At 38.2% G+C, this 22,231-nt stretch overlaps 1 protein-coding gene across 2 annotated transcripts in view; it reads right to left on the reverse strand.

Annotated features, from left to right (window-relative positions):
* The window catches only part of plcg2 (phospholipase C, gamma 2), a 42,184-nt gene that overhangs the window by 9,771 nt on the left and 10,182 nt on the right, over positions 1–22,231 (reverse strand). The window contains exons 2-26 of one of the 2 annotated variants that reach the window (XM_023956050.2): positions 20,519–20,710; positions 18,549–18,698; positions 18,277–18,370; positions 18,067–18,114; positions 15,117–15,201; positions 14,894–14,974; positions 13,495–13,538; positions 13,338–13,410; positions 12,157–12,258; positions 11,825–11,943; positions 10,871–10,956; positions 10,664–10,781; positions 8,995–9,163; positions 8,817–8,912; positions 7,074–7,160; positions 6,718–6,887; positions 6,409–6,609; positions 5,290–5,412; positions 4,240–4,420; positions 4,084–4,152; positions 3,893–4,002; positions 3,498–3,594; positions 2,527–2,599; positions 2,125–2,297; positions 1,349–1,451 (exon numbers count right to left, since the gene is read on the reverse strand). In XM_023956050.2, the coding sequence (XP_023811818.1) occupies positions 1,349–1,451; positions 2,125–2,297; positions 2,527–2,599; positions 3,498–3,594; positions 3,893–4,002; positions 4,084–4,152; positions 4,240–4,420; positions 5,290–5,412; positions 6,409–6,609; positions 6,718–6,887; positions 7,074–7,160; positions 8,817–8,912; positions 8,995–9,163; positions 10,664–10,781; positions 10,871–10,956; positions 11,825–11,943; positions 12,157–12,258; positions 13,338–13,410; positions 13,495–13,538; positions 14,894–14,974; positions 15,117–15,201; positions 18,067–18,114; positions 18,277–18,370; positions 18,549–18,698; positions 20,519–20,702 (2,836 nt within the window). In that variant the 5' untranslated portion in view covers positions 20,703–20,710. The remainder of the gene's footprint in view (positions 1–1,348; positions 1,452–2,124; positions 2,298–2,526; positions 2,600–3,497; positions 3,595–3,892; positions 4,003–4,083; positions 4,153–4,239; positions 4,421–5,289; positions 5,413–6,408; positions 6,610–6,717; positions 6,888–7,073; positions 7,161–8,816; positions 8,913–8,994; positions 9,164–10,663; positions 10,782–10,870; positions 10,957–11,824; positions 11,944–12,156; positions 12,259–13,337; positions 13,411–13,494; positions 13,539–14,893; positions 14,975–15,116; positions 15,202–18,066; positions 18,115–18,276; positions 18,371–18,548; positions 18,699–20,518; positions 20,711–22,231) is intronic. The other variant, XM_023956051.2, reaches the window with a different exon arrangement.

The following is a 22,231-nucleotide window of genomic DNA, read 5'->3' on the forward strand; positions in this document are numbered from 1 at the left end:
GGTGTTCAAATATAAATTGATGCAAAAAAAAAAAAAATCATATCTTTGTTCGTTTATGAGAGTCGCTGTACCTGAATATCTGTAATAAAGCGGCTGCTGTCAGCCTGAGATGGTGTGGATGAGATACAGTCAGACAGGAAGCTGTTAGACCTTCAGATCTTTTCCTTTCATCACATCCTGTTTCTTGTTCTGGTGGAAAAACTGATGCTTCAGCTTCTCACTGAAGGTTTCATTTTTTCCTCTGTGGAAATTTACTTTTTTTTTAAGTGGAAAGAAAAAACAGCATTTCTATTTATGTATTTTATTGTTCTAATTTTTTTCTTAAAAAAACAGATCACCCACAGCTTCTTCTATGAAGCAGAAACGCCGCATTTAAGTTTTCACGTAACTTTAAATCAAGTTCTTTATGCATAGAACAGTTTATTATAGTTCCCCTTTAATTACTGTACATTAAATAACAAACTTGATTGTTCTTTCTAGAACCTTACCGATTTCACTTTCTGTTTTATTTTGAAGCATTCTGCACTACAAAAACTGAATCTTAAGAGTGTAAAATGACCCAAGAAAAACTGTCTTGTATTTTGTCTTGCAAGAAAAATATTATAAAAAAGTTTTTCAACAGCCTTTTCAAGAAAACATGTCTGAGTGACTTGAATTTTCTTTCTTAAAATCTGAATTCTTGATAAGAATTTGGAGGAATTTCTTTTTATTTTTTTTTATTTTTGCTTATTTAAAGAAAATCTACAGATGGGGTAAGAATTTTTGACTTACTTCTGATGCTACGTTCAAACCGACCTAGGAAACCCACGTTCAAGCCACCACTTCCAAAAAAAGTCTATGTAAACCTGCATATGCACGTTTCGGACATCCACGTTCAAACTCTTGCGTTCAGATGCCGCTTCATTTACATTGCAGTTACACAATAATTTATTATCGACTGTTTACTGGCGCTTGTCCGCTACCTACAGTGGGATGAGGCACAACGTGAAATGTCAGAGCGTTGCAAATCTTGCTCCAGGTTTTTTCTTTCACCGCTCTATTCCGATATTCGAACGAGTTGATGTCAAATAATTCAAGAAAAAGTGCAGAAAAATTGCAATAATTAATTTCTTCTTTGTGATCATGTTTACAGAAGTTGGCTTTCGCAGCCAAGACGTTTAAGTGGTTGAACTTCCAGCGCGGGATCAATGATCATGGAGCCCGAACCGGACTTGAACACGTGCGTTAATAACAGCATTTTAACAGCTTCTTTATGAGCTTGAACACACAAATATGATGGAGTGAAATGTAAAGAGCTACTCTACAACTGCCTCCCCACCCACCACCCCTCAGTGTTTGTTCATTTTACCAAAACGGTCTTTCTCCTTGCTCCGGGGCTGACAGTAGACCACCAGGTCCGACATCTCCATGGCAACCTCTGCCTTCTTCTCCACTTCCACTTGCTGCTTCATCTGGGATCGGACACAGAAACAGCCACTTCCTGTTTTTACACTGGTGCTGACAGACCTGCAGTCAACCAGGCCTTTGTTGCTCTGCAGTGGCCTGGATTCAGCTTCAAAACACGGCATCACGTTTATTGGCATCGACTGACTAAACCACAGCGTCTTTCGTTTACAGAAACCTTACTGCCACACGGACAGATTATGAGATACAGGGGCCTCTTGGTCGTCTCCAAAAACCCCCAGAGGTTTTTTTTTTTTTTTGCATGTCTGTTTGGGTTCTTTTGCCCTTTCATGAAGCAGTTTGAAATGTAGTTTAGAACATTGTGACATGTTTGCTTTTGGGTTGGTCAATTTGTTGTTTAGTATCTCCCTTGTGCGGGGGATGACCCCACAAGATAGCACAAGGGGTATTATGTTTTCTAACATTTTGTTTGGGCACATGTCAGTTTTTTAAATATCATCTTTTAACCACTATTTTGAATTGATATAATAAATAATAATGTTGCTTCTTTTCATTTTTTTCATCAATATTTAACATTTTAAGTGTCAACACTTTATAACGTATTTTTTTTCTAAGTTCTCTGGGACTTTTGTTTTCAGTTGGTATGAAAAGCTGTTGGTTAAAATTATATTGACCTTTAAGCCTATTCTGATCTCATCACATACATTCTGTCACACTGACCTCTTTGTCCTTGTTGTACTTGTTGCTTATGGCCCTCTGAGAGATGTCCCAGGCCACTGTGTACCATTCAAACAGCTCCTCCAGAGAGTCTGCGGCCAGGTCGAACTGCACGCTGTCCAGGTCCGTGTTATTCACAGTCAGTACGTGGGATTTCCCACTTTTACCACTTTTTACTGCAAAGAACGACACAAGTGCACGTCAGACGACTGTCATGTGAACCAACGAGCCCCGCTGCCCAGGGACCGGCAGCCTGGGCGGCGACGCCACTAGCTCCTTCAAGCGCTAAAACCTTTTTCAATAAATGCCAAATTTTCGAAACGTTTTGAACTTGTCGTGTTTCCATTAGGTGAATCTATGCCAAACCGAAAGAAACAAAAAAGACAAATAAATGCAGGAACTCACAGTGTTGAATGTTACACTTGGAGAGGTCCACGATGCCCTTGCATAGTTCGCCCAGTGGGTTGTCCTCCATCTCCTGTTTGAATACAAATCAGTTTCAGTCCCTGCTCTGATATCTATGGAGCCCTTCATCTGACATGGGTAAAAAAAGAATTCCCACAAAGTAGGATTTTGTTACTACGATAAAGAACTTCATTCCCTCAAAATAGTTATTTGTTCGACCGAAGAAATATTTAAAATCCCCAAAGTGGACTTTTTTTCCGCATGAACCAGATTACCATAGTAGTACCACAGTATTACCACAGTAGTAACGTGTCAGGTAGTCTCTTTTCTCGATAGCCCCAATTTTGTGGAACAGGACGCAAATCTTCCTATCTACTTTGATTTGCCAAGTAACACTTTGTATTAGTAAAAAGGGTTGTGAAGCTGAAATCGCCAGCCAGCTGGCTTCAGAAGGGGAGCAGGGGACGTGGAGGAAGGAGCAGGGAGTGATGCAGATTTTACATTTGTAATTAGCCAGCATGATTGCTCCAGCCCCAAGGGCCCTGCAACAGGCTGGCAACCTGTCCAGGGTGTGTCCTTCGTTTGCCCAACAGACAGTCTCCAGCAACCCTGCAGAAAATTGATGCAAACTGTCTACCTGTGCAAAGTTTTTGGTAACTTGACTCAATTATTCAGAAAAAAAGTGTTTCCATTGCAGTTTTGCAAAATGTGTTAATTTCGATACGCCACACAATATGTGTTATTTATACTATTGCTTTAAACCACTTGTGTTATTTACAGCAAATATGTAACCAGAAGCCTTTAGGTTTATTTCCAGTTGAAGGTACGGGGTGTGTACAATGTCACAAATATCTTGAGAGAACGAATTTCTATTTCGTGGGAATTAATTGGTAATTTTTTTTTTTTAAATCAATGTCAGGTCTTGGGCTCCGTAGATTTCAGCTCCATTCTGGTGTTCGCCTGAGCCTCACCTTTGACTTTGTGTCAGCCTGTCGTTGGTCAAACACTTCCTCAACGTAGTTTGCCGGAAAGAAGAGCTGTATCCTTCCACCACAGTCACCTCTCCACCTGAACGGAGAACACAGAGAAACCTTTCTTTGTGTTTGCATTGTAATCCTACAGAACCACAAATGCCTGAGGGGACCTAAAGTTAAAGAACAGTGTGAGAAATCGTTCAGATATTTAAAAGAATTACAGAAACCCCCCAACTGAACTACATGGAGCAACTAAACGGAGACAGAACACGACCAATCAAATGCATTTCCTTTTTCTTTTTCCAAACAAAAAAAAAAACATTGATGCAAGCAGAAATAGTCAGATGTGAAATCTGCAGACGGTTGTGTATGCAGTGTGTTTGTGGACGTACCACCCTTCACTCTCCTTGAACACGTTGTGTATCAAAGCTCCTTTGGAAAAGCTGAGCTCGTCCTGCCTCTTTGCTGTGTAGCTGTATATAGCTTTAACTGTGTTTTGAGGCTAAAAAAACAAAAATAAATCATCAGTGGTGTAATCAACGAAAACAGTACAGACGAGCATGTGTGAGCGCTGTGTGCGCACCACGGCTGGCTCGATCTCGTTGGGGTCCACGTAGGTTTTGATCTCATACAGAGACGCACATTTGTCATCCTGTGAAGCACATTGGAAAGAAGAAAGCAAATGTCAGCAACATTTGAATCGCAGAGTATTTCCTGTGGTCTGCCAGCAGAGACTCACGGTGATGAATCGTTGCACCAGCTCAGGCGTGACTGGGTAGCGTAGCTTGATCTTGCGGTACAGAGGCTTCTTCTTGTAGTAGTTGACCAGCTCAACCAGGCTTTCGAATTCTGTGGTGGAGCCCAGCAGGAACATGCCGCCTTCTTTCTGGATCCGGCAGTGCTTGACCTTTCCGTCACCTCTGAGGTACAAAAACGGTGAAAACTTAGAGTTCAACCCAAAAAGCAATTTTTATTTTGCATTTATGAATCAGACAGGGCGACCTAGTAAACTTCTGAAATAATGAAAAATGAACAGAAAACGTAGCATTTCTTTGTTTACAGTCCTGGTAAAAAAAAAAAGGATGAGTAGAATAAAAAATAAGAACTACGATGCTGAGACGTTTTCCATCACAAATCCTTTCAATATAAAAACAAGTATTCTGCGGTAAAACTGCTCTTTACTCACCAGCTCTTTGAAAACTATTTTTTGAAATATTGCAGCTTGTATGTTTCAAACAAAACGGTAGCGGGAAGGAAATGATTAAAATTATGAATAATTTTTACCGGATATGATTTTTAAAGATGTGTATTGTTTAGAAAAGGATTTAGAGAAAATATAGTAACCCCCAAAGGTGCAAGATAAAAAAAAAATTGGAGCAATATTTAGAGAGATGTTTACAGTAATAGTTGCAGTGAAAATATATTTAAAAAAAGAAGAAATTGGCTTCGGCAACGGCCCTTTTTCTCTTTCAAGCTGTTGAGGGTTTCTCTAACAAAACTATTTGTTTGGTTAGGTTTTGCATATTTCAGTTATGGTATAAAACAACAACAGACAAATCAAATAAACACTCGCTAATAACAATAGTCTTTAAATAATTTACAATTCAGAAAAACAAGGACGAAAAAAGTATTCATATGACAGAAATAAAAAAAAAAGTTTAATAAAATCAATATCTTTATGAGGACTATATCTATATCACCAATATGTCATAAGTATTTGTTACAATCATGATGGGGCTCAGACATCAACATTTACCTTTACATGGTTAAAAAAACACTCTGTTCATACCTAAATGTGATGGCAAAGGAGTCTGGCTCTCCTTCTCTCTGTCGGATGAGGAAAGCTCCGTCTCTGGGAATCCTCAGAAGGTAATCCTCTGCCTGGCCTCTGCTCAGGTTACTGTAGAACCATCTGCACAGAAAAACATCAACACAGCCCATGAATCATTCTGGCTATGAACAAGCAATTGACTCCCGATTATTCTACTAACTAAAATGGGATTTTATTCATGTTCCAGTAAAACAATAATTAAAGCCGTGAGCGGCGTTGTATGGCCTGCAGGCGCGACCCGCCTTCATGGCTGACCCTACTGGCAAAATGGCAGCTTTTCTGTTGGTTTTATCTCCATGGCAACCGTTGTTTTGGGTCACCTGGGGGTGACGAACAGATCAAATTTTTAGAAGAATTGACAAAAGTACATTTTTGAATTGCCTTGGCAAAGTGAGTTTTTTTTTTTTTTTACCACGCCCACATTCCTAATATGTTCATATGTGACGCTATACATTTTTGTCCAACTTGAGCCAAGGATTCATGCATCCAATTTTTACAAAATTCCGGAAGAAAATGTGCAAGCAGTAAGCAAACGCCACTTTAGTGGGCTTGCTACTATTAAAACTAACAAACTTTAAATGCAACATTTTTTTCCCCAAGTAGCTCCCTAATGATGCTCGAGGAGTTAGGAGATGAAAGATGGAAATCCAAAGGCGGAGTTTACATTTGTAGAAGGTCCTAAAGATGTTTATTATTATTCTTAATTCAAGATGGCTGCTTCTTCCTGAGGTCAAAGGTCAATGAAACTTCAGTTGCGGTCGTAGACTTAAATTGGTGGCATGTGTGTGTGAAATTTTGTGAAGATTGCTCAAACTAAAGTTTTCTTCCCCCACATTGTGCAAAAATGTTAAAATTGCCAAATTCCACACATTCCCACAAAATGGCCGTAGGTCCTGTGACCATCCCATAATAATTTTAAAACATGTTTTTGGGGGTTTTCTTTAGTGGATTTTACTTTTATACTCCAATAGGAGATTTCGGTCGCCTTAATGTTTTTTATGGTTTTGCCTGCTGTGATGTCATCTTTATTTTCTTCTTCTTTTTTTTCAGGACTGATGCTGATGCTGCAGGACGAACCCTTCCTGGAGGTGAGAGTCCGGCTTGGGCACGGCGTCGGTTAGGCGCAGCTCGAAGTCCTGGCAGCGCAGCGGCATGTCTTTGTAGTGCTGGATCAGAGAGTACACGGTGGGGAAGTGCAGGTTTGGAGTCAGGAAGAAGTACGTGTGACCCCCCTCTGAACCAGAGCGGATCCTGCAGTGCTGGACTCTCCCACCCCGCCTGCAGAACAGACAAGTAAAAGTCTTTCTCTGCCTCTTTAAGGTTGCTAAAGGAATGCTACTTCTTTGACTTTGCATTTAGAGGTGACATAAAGAAGCGGACATGTACCAAAATGACAGCGTATAGTCAGTGACGTAGGTGTCACTTTGTCGGACCAGGAAGGTACCGTCTCGTCTCCCGGTCTCTGTGCAATACTCATGGATCCGCCGCTCAGCCATCTGCCTGCCCTCCTTCATCTGACCATGAAACCACGGCTCCGAACAGTGCATGTCTTGGTACTGAGGGACGGAACAAACCACAAAATATCTTCAAGATTTGTTCAGACAGACGTCAAATAATTTTCTCAATTTGGTACTTTTTTTGTTCCAAATATCTGCGTTTATTTTCAGTCCAGTGGGAAAAACATGTTCAGATACTTCATGTTTGTTTCCGTACATTCAAATATTCAGTTGAGCGACTTTTACCTTCTTGGGATCTTCCTCTTCCTGCTCGTACTCTTCAGCGTAGTACAGTTTGTCATCAGAGATCACACAGTAGTGCTTGTTCCACCGCTGGAAAAAAAATGGGAACCCCCTGTCATTTTTACACATCAGATCATGGTTATGGGTTAATTTCGAAGAACTCCTTTTTTGAAGACGATTGGTTGTAGCTGTAGCTACGTGCATCAAATTGGAGGGCAGCTATTTGGTCGGTCAGGGGTTGAAGTTTGATGTTAAACAATCATTTGCTGCGTTTTCGTTACACATATCCGCAAAAATTTATTGAAATTTTAGAAATGTTAAAAAAACCACAATTTCGCAATCACACTGTAACCATTAAATTATAATTATTCAAATAAACACAAACCAAGTCACATGATACTAGCGCTAGTACTAGCACTAGCGCTAATCATCATCTATCAAAGGAGACGTCGGTGTCTTCTTCAGGCTATGGAGTGGCGAGCTCCTTACACGTGGGAGGGGCTACGGATAAAGCCATTTTGGGAAATGGTGGTTGGGGATTTTACAGAGGAGCTGTGGATCCAACAATTCCACATGACACGCTCAACTTTGGATGAGCTGTGTGACGCTGTGGGACCTGTGGTGGCGCCCACTGTGCAGTGTGGTATCTGGTTGTAAGTCACGTGACTCATTTAGTTCCAAAAAAGTGTTTCCATTGCAGTTTTGCAAAATATGTCAATTTAAGTATGCCTAAAAATTCTTTTTAAAAAAAAATCCTCCTCCACGTGGAAATTTTCTTTTATCGATGAATTGCGAGCTTTTTTGAAATTTTCATCTTTCCAATGGGCGATTACAATGTTTTTTAATAAATTATATAAACATACACCGGGTGACAAAGAGAAGACCAAAATAATGTTCACAATTTGATTAAGAAACACAAAGAAATGGAAAAATTACATAAAATAAATGCTTCATAAGTGCAACAAAGAAAAGAAGCAGCCTTTTTTGATTGTTTATGACACATGTCCATCCACTTGTACTAATGGACCATTCACATGCCCTATTTGACCCCTGACTAAGGAAGTAAAGCACAAACAAATTAGAGTAATTAAAGTGTCCTTGTAAAGTCATAAAGCATTAAGGAAGCCTCTTCCAGGAATTAGCCTCATCCTGACAGTAAAAAACCTTTCACTTCCTTGGACTGCCTCTTTCTTATCATGAAATAACCATAAATACTTTTATCACATCACTTGGAGGCCATTACCACACATACACAAAAATACAAGCTTGCATTTGATAGTGTATAAGCTCATTTAACTTAATTCACTACGGTTTTTCTTTGCAGCACAAAACCACAAAGACCAGAACCACAAAGCTTTTCTTCCTGCAGCCTAAAAGAGCAGAAAAGCTGGAGGAAAAGGTTTGATCAAGTGTTCTCGTATACGCCGAAACGCTTTTTTCACGTATAAAATTCAGACAAGTTAAATAATATCTTTTATTGCATGTTTCTTTGGGTAATTTTTTTACAAATGTAATGATGATGCAACAAGATGTTGTCCGTCAGTGGTTTGTGATTTAAAAAATGTCATTAATTGTCTTTAATTATTGTTATTAAATGCCATAAAATGTATAAGCAAGAGATAGAAAAAGTACAAAAAGGTACAATTAAAAGGATTCAATTTATCCAGATTCTAAGTCGAGCACAATTTTTCACTGATATACAGAAATTCAAGACAAAAGATTTGAAGCTCTGTTTCTGGACTGTACCTGGTCCACAGGGTCCCAGATCTCAAGGTCTCCCTGCTTTTGGCCTTTCCTGAAGTCTTTGGTGAATCCTCCGCCCTCCACATTGAGCTTCTTGTGCTGCTCGAACACAAATACAGGTGTCATTTCTCACGCCTAGAACTGCCCCGACCCAAGAACCCGGACTTTCAGGTGTACGGACTTTGAGTACGATCTTTCCCTTCAGCTGTGTGGGTGACGGCAGCTGTTCAGCCATGTGCTCCACAGGTTCCGTCAGGAGTTTGTCTCCAAACACCTCCTTGAAGATCCGAGCCATCTGACGCTGCTGCTCTATAGGACAGTGCTCCTCTATGGACAGGATGAGCGGGAAACTACGACACAGGAGACATGAGGGCTGAAGTGAGTGTTTAAACTTAGAAAAAACAGGAAAAAGTCGGATAAAATTTGATTTAATGGGAATTTAATTGATCTACTTTTTCTGTGAAACAATGTTAGGAAAATGTCAAAGCAGTTTTATTTTGCAAAACACTGTCAATGTGCAAACTAAACATTTTGAGCCTCTAAGTAAAGTAATCAAGTATTTACAAGAAAAACAAAAGTCAACCAGACTCCTGTTGATGTGTTTTAGTCAAATTTATACAATTATTGACCTTTCATCGAATCAGTCCTGATTTATTGATCAGATTTTGATCTTTTGGTGATCTTATCCTGAATCCCTGTAACAAAAATATCTGCACTAAAGGCCGTGTCACACAGTCACTACTTACATTTTGCCCATTTTGCACATATGAGATTTCAGTCTTTCATGCGTAATTCATAAATGTTTCTTGCTTTTGTCCACAGATGTCCGTCGAGGGTTTTAGCCGACAGGTCTTTACGTGAATTTGGTTTGAGCTGTTAGAAATTTGTGGTCAGGTTTACACAAATTTTACGTAGTTTATGTAAGGGTTAATGGCCAACGAAGTGTGCATTATCACTTTTTAACGCACGCCGTGGACGGTGGTTATAACTGTGCGTTAGCACTTTTTAATGCACACCCAGCAGATAATCAGAATCGAGTATTCACCCGGACCATGGTATAAACGCAATTTTTACTAAATCCTACGCAAATGTGTGAGATTTTTTTTGCGAGATGCATGCACAGATTTTTGTGGCTTTTCACGACCGTTCCACGTATGTCTACCACACTTTTCACACCGGTGTATAACTTTTACATCGCATATACGGCCTAGGCATTACGTTAAAATTACTTATCCCATGGTCCGGGTGAAAACTCAATTCTGATTGTCTGCTGGGTGTGCATTAAAAAGTGATAATGCACATTTATAACCACACGGTCACATACCATAAATGTTTTGTATCACTGCGCTTGCTTCTTTAAAACAACCTTTTGCTTCATCATCTGGACAAAAACAAGCGGTAAGAGGTAAACTTTCTCTCTGAACTGATGCTTTTATTCAACTCATCGTGACGATCAGCATAGATATCTCTTTCCTTGCCGCTGCACTCGAGGTCCCCGCCAGTTGAGCCGGCAAAAGGGCGCGATAACATGACAAAGCGCCGCACCACGTGACAAATAGCCCGCTTTTTGTGAAAAAAGCAATCCGAACCAAAAAATAACAAGAATAAAGTACTAAAAACTGATTGAATAGTTGTTTCTTTTGTAAGTGACCAAGGTATAAGTGGGTCAATGGCTCTTCTATGCTGTCATTCATGTTTGGCATTTTGTGTAAATCCTTGAATCCTTCTGGATGCGCTCCAGTCTTCCTGCTCCTGGGCTTATCTTCCCTGACCAACCGTAACAATCGAAGTTGGTGAATATTCAATAAAAAAGGAAGGAAAGAAAAGACAGAATTTGTCCAAATTCCTACTCTGAGGTGACAAAGGCATGTTCATTTATGGCTTTGACCACATCCTCAAACTTGATTTTGGTTGTCCTCGTCCAGCCGTGATAGATGATTGGCTCCCCAGGACCTTCCCAGCAGTCCACTGTGAGGTTAGAGCACCAAACCACAACTTATGGCCGACATTATAAATAGTCACGAGTCGAAGAATAGAAAAAAAAGCAGAACACTGACGCTCAACGCAGCGACATCCCAGACGCAGGCAGCGGACGTACGCCTCAGTGGACGACTCGCTGCGAAGCTGATCTCCGGTCAGATACCTGGAGAAAAAGAACACACAACAAGGTCAACTAGTGTAAAACTTATTTCTATAGTAAATGTGCCTTTTACTGTAATGTTTTTGTTCTTGAAGTATTTAAACAAGTTTGTTTTTTACAGTTTTTTTACCTGCTGTGTTTAATTAATCTAAAAAAAAGACATTTCTAAACTGCAAATCTGAGGATAAAAGTATTAAAACTTAGTAAAAATCTAAACTATTATTGATGCCTCCAAGTAAATAAAATGTTAAAACCCACTAAGAGTGACAAATAATTTAGTATGTTTTCCAGGAAAGCTTCATAAAATATATAAAACAGAATGAAAAGTAAAACCAATTAAGAAAAAAGAAAGTCTGTCTTAAGATTGAAAAATAGATCACTCTTAAAATAACATTTATACATTTAAAGCAAGTATTTTTTACATTTCTTTCACAATTCTAATAGATTAAATATATTATGTATACATTTAGGACATTTTAGGATTTTTTTTCTGTCTATAAGATTTAAAAATCTATAGAAATTAAGAATACATTTAAAAAAAAGAAGTAAAACAAATGAAAATTATTGCAGGGAAATAAATAATGCTGATCGACGCACCTAATACTAAAGTATGACTTTGAAACATTAAAATAAGATATTATCCTTTAGGGAGCCAGACAGATACACAGAACTGAACAAAAAAAGACAAATTAGAGGTCATTGTGACAAACAATTTCAATAAAATTGGGATTTGAACAAAAACAAAGTGTAAAGCAAGAATATGAGACAAGCAGAGAATGATCAGAAAGGCAGGAAAACCACTTTTTAAATACTGAAAATAATGGAGAGCGCAGCTCAGGCATGTGTGGTTATTTCGTGGAGCAGAACTCACGTGTTGTGTGAGGAGTTGATCCAGTAATGTGATAAAGGATTGTTCATGTTCAGGTTGTTGATCTCGGAGTACTTCTCATCCCACACGGCATTCTCCTTGGAAAACAGGAACCCGAGGAACTGAAAGCGGAAAAAAGGCCTCAGCTTGTGCATCAGGTGAGTCACTTCAGGCTCGGAGGTCCCCGTTTGACTTCTTCTCTTTGGTAATCAATCTACTGTTAAAACAACCTCAGTCCCAGCAGGTTCAGAGGCTTCTGAAGCCCACAGAAGCCAAAGTAGACGAAGGTTTATTCAACGGCAGGCAAAACCTGCACAGGAACGTTCTGAGTGTACCTCACTGACGGTGAACTCTGGATCGTTGGTTCTTCTCATGGTGTCGTCGATAAATGTGGTCATCAGCTCTCTGACTTGGTTCAGATTGTTGGCCCAGCTTTCCTAAAAAAGGAAAGAAAAAGCTTATTTTAGTTCATTTTTTTAATGAAAACAGGCCTGTAAAGAAGCTTGTCCCTGATAATGACTTTAGACATTTAAAGGCTGAAATGTTTTTGTCGTTTTGTTGCTTTGAGATAAACCGTAGCAGAAACACAAGATTATCCTTCAAAACAGCACAAAAAATTTAACAAATAATCCCCAAAACACTTGAAATTACCCAAGAATTGTGTTAACACGGCATAAATGTGACTATTTGGTAACATAAATCATTTAATGACGCACTCCAATCATCTTATGATCTATTTTTAAAGCGCCCCCTGTGGTCTTTTATTCATAATTACGGTGTTTTGTTTTTGTGCCAAATTTCATTTTCTAGGACATAGTTTCTGCAGAGCGGCAGGAGTTCTGGGAAATGTTATTTCATGTGCTCCTGATTCACAACAATTTGAATAAAGAAATACTCAGAACTGCGATTTAAATTTAAATCTTCTTTTGTATATGTCCTCCATCGTGAGAAAAATGCCACAACAACATGACAAAACACCAAAAACACAATCTTTAAAACATTATTCATTACTCATAAGTCCTGTGGAGCAGACTTCATGTTTTGGTCCATCATTTTTAAACAACAGACAAAATAAAGAGGGCAGAGCTTGGATACATTTCTTAACTTTTAAGAAACTTTTTGGGTGCAATATTATCTGACTGTAAATATTTTTAGCACTTTATTTTAAATCTTAAACTTTTTAAACTAGAAAACATCTAAAAGTCCCAAAAAAAAACAATAGGTAAATGAAAAAAAAAAAAGAATAAAAATATCAAGTGTGATTTAACAACGCTTCATTTTAGTTTTCTGAAGAAATCTATATGTCAGTTGTGAAAGTGTAGAACTTAAATATAGTTTAAAGTGTGTGCACTTTTATCAAGGACCATAAACAAATGATTCGTTTTATGTTGCATTTCAGCCTTTAAAACAGTTTGGCTTGTTTCTTAAATCTTTTTATTGAAAGCATATGTAATAGAATTTGTAATATCTTGTTTTGCGTTTTATACCTTTTCATAGCATTCCAGTTGAATTTTACCTTTTGATCATAAATGAGGAAGCGCTGGAAATCGTGCAGGAGCACCGCAGAGGCGTCCGGTTTATCCGTGTTACTGGACGACAGGAGAGACAAACAAACGGATCTAAACAGGCCGCTTCTAACAGGGGAATCTCGCTAAAGAGAAACTGCATCTCACCCCAGAATAAAAGAACAGGCTTCTCTTTTGAACTCATCAAGAATCTGATTTTAAAACAAACAAACAAACAGACATCAATAAACAATGTGAGGGGGAAGGAAGCACGCCTAACTTAAAGACACGTCTGAAAACTAACAAAAAAAAAATACAATCTACGTCTAAAATAAGAAGTTCAACTGTCAACAGAACATTACTTTTTAACCATTAGGTTATTTATTAAATGAAAACTGGGCCAAAGCCTTTCCTAAAAAATAAATTATACTCCATGACTCGACACTTTTGGCAGCAATAACCTGAAGCAATCGCCTCCTTTATGACAGTCTGACTATATCTTGGGTTGCTTGTATTTAAACCAATAAAACCATTGGTATTATATTTTAAAGAGGCATTTTCTGAGAGCCCTACTTCATTAGCATGATACACACTTTACTTAAAAACCTGTAACTTGGTACATGTGGAATAATGGTGGATTATCATTCCACTAGGGGCAGTAGAGGGCCTTTTCCTCATTTCAAAATGTCTGCTTCCATGAAATCTCAAAAACAGTTTTGACGGGAAACGTTTTGATAATTTTCAAATGTTTAATTATTCATTCATTTTAATCCAGATACACCTTTTGTATGGATGGATCAGTTCTGAGACGCTGGGAAATAAGGTGCTTTTTACCTTAAACTATATTTTTACATCTAAACTAACATTACTACCTACATATTACTATTGTTACTTATATTACTAGTATCTATTTAACCATGGGAAGCACTTTGAGATCTGTATAGCAGGAAAAGTGCTGTACAAATAAAGTTCAATTATATCTATATCTCATATAAAACTATATTGCTAATTGTTTTGCGGATTTCCTCTTAAAAATCATCTTAATCCCAAAAAATTGATTTTTTTTTTTTTATGTGTCAATTTTTTTAAGGGCCTTCACAGGGTTACATCTTCATTTCAGTTTATTCGCATGCTATTGCCTTTTTTTAAATCAAGGTTACTGCAAGAGGGTACGGTCCTGAGGTTTCAAAACAGCCCAAACCATGAGCCCTCCACCATCATGCTTGAAAGTTGGTCTGACCTTTTGGTTGAAAAAACTGTAAACCTCTGGGGTTATATCTGCCTCTTCACAATAAAATACATGTAAGCAGACTGATTTATTTAGTTATTTGTTTAATGAACTCAACTTTGCAACCTCTATCTAAATTGACTGACACTGTTTTTTATGTTAGAGCATCACAAAATATATTTTTGTATATTCCACTCTGCCAAGACGTTTATTCCATATTGTAAAACAAAATATAAGGCTGCCACTATTTTGGACTTCTTTACATTAATGTTTGACACCACGGCTTCAGTTTTAGAACGTTTTTTCTTTCTTTCTTTTGTGGACGTAGTCACCACTCACCTCATTCTGTTCAAACATGATCAGATTATAAAACTTATGAAACTGCTCAAAATCCAGACGATCTTTCTTTATGCCCACTTCCTGTGAAAGCAGAACAGAAGGGCGGGCAGCAAGAAACGCAGAATGAACCACATCAGCTTGACTTCTATTGAAGTGGTTATTCACAAAGCAAAGCAGCCTGTTTCTAAAAACTGTCTCAAAGCCGAGAAAGTAGGAAAAGTACCAGCAGTTTGTCCTTGAACGTCCGAGAGCTGGGGGCCTTGTAGTTCAGCACAGGAAGCAGAGACTTCAGTTCCTTTACAGAGATGCTGGTGGACACAAAGCGCATCATCAGGACTCAAGCTGGAGAATTGTTTTTTACATTTCACTAATACAAAACAGATGATTTGATGAAAGATACTTTCATTGTGCAAACAATGACAATAAGACATTTTAAAGACCCACTAGAATAAAAATTGTTTTTTTAACACGCCCTTATAGCATTTTTCTTATGATTAAGGACATATATAAAGAAAATTAAAACTTAAAACTGCATTTCTGAGTGTTTCTTTATTCTAATTGTAGTGAATTAGGAGCAGATGATTGAAATAGAGCTTAAATGTGATGTAGAAAATACACTGGGCGGATCACAAAATCCCTGCTCCGCTCCATTCCATTGCATCCACTTCTAGACAAATAGATCCATGTACGTCTTTGTTTTCCTTGTCTAAACTGGCATCTGGCTCAGAACTGTACAGCTGGATAGCTCCAACATTGCTCACCATTTTTGTTACACCAATAATATTAGTTTGGAGGTGTGAAGGGCTGGAAGCCAGTGTTTTTCAACTTTTTTTTAAACCACGGCACACTTTAACCTTGACAAAAATCCCACGGCACACCAGCATCCAAAAAAATAAAAATAAAAAGGAGAAACTCATTGTCTGTATTGATCTACAGCTCCTCCGCAATCCCACATGCATTTTTTGTGATAATTGTGGCAGAAAAAGCTGGAAGCTGAAGCTTTTTTTGCTAAAAGATGTAATAAAAGTTAAGTTAAATAATTTAAAAACTGTTTGATGTGTGTTCGTTTTGGTTTCAAGACGTTTAACAACGAAGACTCATTTTACGCTGAGACGCTGTCACTCTAACCCAATGCATCATGGGAGGTGTAGTGCAATTAGCCGCCGAACACAGAAAGACTAGCCTCTCTGAGCTTCATTGTTTTGTTCACTTGTTCCACGGTCTGATACCGGATCCCGCGGAAAGCTACACCGCTAAAGACGAGCTTTAGCTGGTATTTTGTTGGAACTGAGAGACTTTATGAGCAGAATCGGGACAAGGAAGTAAAGACTTTAACCACTTCTGATTGGTCAGACTGATGACGTGTGATTGAGTCTCCAAGACTGATTGGTGGAGACCAACTTAACTATAAGTACAAGATATTTAAAAATAAAACAAGCGACCAACAATAAGAGTTAGTAAGAGAAATAATCTCCTCTCTGCTCCATCAACATCAACAACAAATGAAAACACCTGGGCTATTTCTTCAACCCACTTTTTGCGCCATTCACAAAAAGAAACCCCAAAGCTGTAATTTGATCTGTTTACGCTTTACTTCACAGTCCTCTAAAAATCTCTAAGCACCAGTTCGTCCCAACCCATAAAACGAGTGGCTCCTCACATTGTGACATCACAAAGTGAGGAACAGCCCCTTCCAGGAAGAGTCTGCAATGCCAGCTCCGCCCCCAGGCCAAAACACACACTTTCTCTGTGGAGCTAGCAGTGATCGGCAAGAACGCTCTCCTTTTTTATCTGCACATCCATCTTTGCAAAAGTTCAGATGTTGTTTTTTTTTCGTGGGCGAGACACAGACACACCGCCGAGACCGGCTCTAGGCTGACGTCATGAAATGGGCGGGACTTGCAGGGAGCGATAGGCGGAGCCTCAGAAATCAAGTCGTCTAACTTCTGGGTAGGTAAAGAACTAATATTTAATTAAAAAAACATGTTCTTTTGTGTGCCATAAGTGATTTATTATCATACACATCGATATGGTTTACAATAAAAGGCTTAATAATAGGACAGTAGAGGACCCTTTAACATTCTCATATTATTTATCACTTTTGCAGCAGCTTTTTACTGTTTTACATCTACTACTTTTAATATGTTACTTTTCTGCACTTTCATTTTAAATTGTAATAGTTCAAATCTGATTATTTCATTTTATTTTGTTGTCATGTTTTGGTGACGTGCTGCTGACCCCTTGGCCAGGTCATCCTTGTTTTGTTTTTTACCAGATTAAGTTAAGGTTAATGAATCAAATAAAAAATTAAAAAAACAAAACCCAACTTACAGAGTGTATAAATAAACACTCGTTCTCTCCAAAATCCCCTTCCTGGACAGAGTTACCAGTTTATAGCTTGAGTTAATTGCTTTGCAACGTTAAAGTGTATCTATCTTATGTATGTTTGGGTATGTGCCTCTTTTACTTTTAATATTTTGACTTTCCAATCATATTTTGTCTAATCATAAGCTTAATATTTGTATAGATCTATATCTCTTGTCTTTCTTCTTTGGTAGGTTTTGTTTTGAATAATATTTTTGAAGAATATTCTGAAACAGTCACAAATGGGGATCGAGTAGAGTTTAGCAGAATTTCTCATTTGGATTTTAGTAATCAACTTTTTTAGATCAGTTACATCGGGGAACTTAAGCTGGCGAGGTTCTGCAAAGAAAGTATTGGTGTGATAGACTTTTTTTATTGATAATTATCTTTTATAATTGAAACAGTGGTTTAGTGTGGGTGGAATAAGCTTTTCCCCAAACCTCTTTGCAGGAACTGAAATGAGTAAGAATAAAAGAACAGTAAAAAAGATGCAAAAAGACCAGTGTGTGAATGTGTGTGTGACTGGGTGAATGGGTCTGTGACTGTAAAAGTGCTTTGTCCTTGTAGGTAGAAAAGCGCTATATAAGTATACGCCATTTACCATTTACCAAAGTTACAATTAAACGACTCTTTGCTGTGCATAAAAGTCCAATATTTTTACTATTTAAGTCATCAATATGAGATTTTCTTTTCCAACCAGACAAAAAATTGTCTGATTAGCTATTTTAACCTTAACACAGCTTGTTTTAAAGAGCAGCAGAAACAACACATCAAAGAGACAAGAATAAGAACGTGATGTGTTTGAATACCTGTTGGTCTTGTTCTGATTGACAGAATACATCTGCTTCCTCAGCCAGCTGGAGAAACATTCAGAGAAAGCTTGTAAGTGGGAAAATGAATCAATACTTCTTTTAAAACAGGAGACATCAAAGTGCAGAGCTGATAAAGTCTAGGTTAAAGGGTTTGGAAGCGATTGAACAAAGTGTGATTTTATTTTGAAGCGACAGAAAACCATTTACCTTTCTATAAGAACTGGAGTTGGAGCTGCCTGGGTCTCCTGCCTCAGCATTTCAAGCCCTGTGAGCCACTTCTGCGCCTCGTCCACAGAATCCGCTGGAACATTGGTAGGAACAGACCTTCAGTTACCATTTCACGACGCGCGAGAACACGCATCATCCCAACTCCTGTTGATCCGCTCAGATATATACATCTCTACTCCCCAAAAGCCGAGATACGGACTGTTAAAAAACGTTTTACTGGCGGGGGGTTAAATCTGAATGAAACAGCTCACCTCCCAGACTGAGAGTGCTGAGAACAAACTGGGATCCGTAGAAGATGGTGAAGCAGGTGTTCTCGCCGTGTTTGTCTTTCCCGTCTTTGAAGCGCTCAAAATCCTTGGAGTTTCTCCCCGGACGAATCTCCCTGATCTCCAACAAGTCCACTGAAACACAACACAGATTCATACATCTGCTAAATTTCTAAGCGTTTTTAGGCATCCTTGTGTTGCTAGGTTACACCAAAGAAATAAATAATCCCAATTTCCGCTTTACATATTTTCTAAGAACATGCTTAACGCTCTGATGTTTTCATCTGCACAGATTGTCTGTGTTTAGTAAAGGTTTTCTGTGTCAAAATGGATCATTTTGCTCTCTATTTATTTATTTATTTAATGCTCATTTAAACAAGAATTTTGCATCATATCCTTCCGTATGGTAAGCTTTTCCCTTTAAATAGTTAAAAACATTAATAATGCGTTTTTATAAACTAATATCATGTTCCTCTAAAAAAATGTTAACCAAGAGGATGGCTCCACAGAGGTTAGCAGAAAGAAGATCCATTTTTTTATCCCTCTTTTTTTTAAGTTATGAAAGTCTTTAACTTAACAGCGGTTTTAAAAATCCCATAAATTAAGACAAAAGGCTTCCCAAATATTTGCATAAATTACTGTTGGGAACTATTACAAACACCACAAGATAAGCACGACTCGCTGATTTCGAATTTGACATGCTAAATGAAACGGACAACCACACAAACAACCACACAAACGAAGTGCTCTTAAAACTCAGGATAAAGAATATGTTTGGAAATGTGATGTTCATAGTACTCACAACTAAACCCAAATATTTATTTAACATTCCGTATTGGTGTTTTTTGTAGCAAGCCATTTAAACCCCCTTTTGAGAAACGTTCAGAATTAGAGTCACTAATCATCACTTTTCTAAAAAGATTTTTAAATCTCCTTTGATGCTCTAAAGCAGTGTTTTTCAACCTTTTCTGAGCCACGGCACACTTTAACCTTAAAAAAAAATCCCGCGGCACACCAGCATCCAAAAATTTAAAAAAAGAAGGATAAACTCATAGTCTGTATTGATCTACAGCCCCTCCACAATCTCACATGCATTTTTGAGATAATTGTTGCAGAAAAAGCTGGAAACTGCAGCTGTTTTTTTTCTAAAAGATTTAATAAAAGTTAAGTTAGAAGATTTAAAAATAGTTTGATGTGTGTTCGTTGGTTTCAAGACGTCTAACGACAGATCTCCTTGTGCCCTGTCACTCTCACAACCCAATGCATCATGGGAGATGTAGTGCATAAAACGGCCGGAGATCGGTTTTCGGAGCTTCATTGTTTTGTTCACTTGTTCCACGGTCTGATTACGGATTCTGTGGAAAGCTACAGCGCAAAAGACGAGCTTTAGCTGGTATTTTTGTTAGAACTGAGCGACTTTACGAGCTAAATCGGGACAAGGAAGTGAAGACTTTAACTACTTCTGATTGGTCAGACTGATGACATGTGATTAAGCCTCCAAGAATGATTGGTGGAGACAGTCAAAGGGACGGGACTTTTCCCAAATACAGCCGGAGCTGCAGCTGAATCGCGGTACGGTCATTCTTATCAAAATGTCTTTAATAAAATAAAATAAACGCAAAGAAAAAGTATTTTACGATCTTTTATATTCCTAACTCCTCAGTGTTTTATCAGGGCCTGTTTGGATGAACACAGAGCTGAAATCCTGGAGATGGGAAATGTTTTTAGATCAGTTAATGAGGGCAATTTTCCACGGCACACTTGACCATCTCCCACGGCACACTAGTGTGCCGCGGCACACTGGTTGAAAAACACTGCTCTAAAGGGCCAAAATGTGGCCCCAGAAGTTATTTTAAAAGTAAAGCTTGAAAGTAACCATGTAAATGAACACTAAACTGGAGAAAAATCAAAGTAACTTTAAGAAAAGCCTTTATTTCTAATCAGAAAATACTCACAGACTCCGTCAGTCTTGTCAGCAGTGCGGGTCCACGCCACCTGCCGGGTCTCCATAATCACCTGGACAGTGAGCCTCTCGGCCTTCTGCCGAAACACTGTCATGACCACGCCCATCTCCAAGTCCCGTTTGATCAGGATCTTCCTGTACTCGGTCATCTCGCCCTGCTGCCCCACACCGGCCATGTCTGCTGCTGGATCAGGACAGAGAAAGTTCATGAGCTGCTTTCCCTTTACTTCACACATGAAAGTTACTGTAGATGATTAATAAATGGTTTAAATCATTTTCCATTACAATTTTGAAATCTTCTAAAAAGCCGGTTTATATCTATTTTCAACTACTTTAAAGGTTCCTGATACACTGACAATAAAAAAAACTCATTCCTGAAGAAACACTCTGATAATCTTTTGATCTATCTTCAAAGTGTCAACTTTTAATTATGATGTTGCAGTTTTTAGGCAAAACCAAAAAACCTGAGTCATTTTCTGGGACATAGTTTCGGCGGAGCGCCAGGAGTTTATTAGAAATTCCCCTTCTGACTTGTGAGTAGGATTGTTAGCATGGGACATGTCCGCCCCCCCTTCCCATTGCTGAGAGCTTCTAAAGCAAAAATCTTGTGGCCTTCCCAGCGAATTTTTTTGTCTGTTCCTCATTCACAACAATTTGAATAAATAAATACTTAGAAATGCCATTTTTAGGCTTTTTCTTTATACTTGTCGTCCATCACCAGAAAATGCCACAACATGTAGAGAAACGCCAAAAACATCATTTTCATCAGAGTGGGTCTTTCAGGAGAAAAAGACATAAGATGAAGAGCTACTGTCAGTCATTTTCCATTAAGTATAGGGTGAAAAAAATGAGAACTTGTGCCTCGTTTACATTTTTCAGATTGAGTCACCGTGATACATTTTCCATTTGGTAACATTTCTGCTGAACCTGTACTTTAAAAAACAGACAATCCTCCCTCAAAAAGTTTCTACCTTCCAACCGTGATGCAAAACGACGTTTTCACTTTTAGAAAAACCTTTGAATTCAAACCCTACAGGTTTTTAAAAATCAACTCCAGTCAGTTTTTGGCCTGAGAGCATTTAGGAAGTTCAACTCGATGCTTAACTGGGATTAGAGTCAGACTGAAACTAACTTTGGGTTAAAAAATGTCAGAACTTTTCAGGTCACCAGTTTTATCAATTAAAACTGTTGCCATGGGAACTGCTGAAAGGTAAAAGTCAGCTTTACTGCTGAGTAATGTATTAATGCTCATGAATCGATGCTGGCGAAGAAGTTAAGCAGCACAATCTGATCAAAACATTTACACTTTAAATTATTATTTTAGTCGACAACCAGCATTTTAGCATGAACAGTTAGAAACTTAGAAAAAAAAATGTAAACGTTTTTCAAGTAACCACAAAAAAAAAAAATGCTATTTTATCAATGATGCCTACCTGTAAACAAAATAACAACTTTAAAAAAAGTACAGAGAGATTTATGCTACCAACATCAAAAATATTCATAAGACCTGACAACATTATCTAAAACTAATAGTACAGATTAATATTATTGCTAATATAAAACAAGATGCAGCAGCTGCGCCGACTGAATAAAGCAGGTAATGACGCAACGTAACGGGTAGAGAAAAACTGAGCTGAAGCTGAGCTGACACTTTCTTTAAAGTTTTTAACATTTGTTAGTGAAAAGGAGGTTAACATGTAAATGA

Source organism: Oryzias latipes, chromosome 6 (assembly GCF_053564925.1).
Source record: "Oryzias latipes strain Hd-rR chromosome 6, Olatipes_Hd-rR_3.1".
Classification (NCBI taxonomy): domain Eukaryota; kingdom Metazoa; phylum Chordata; class Actinopteri; order Beloniformes; family Adrianichthyidae; genus Oryzias; species Oryzias latipes.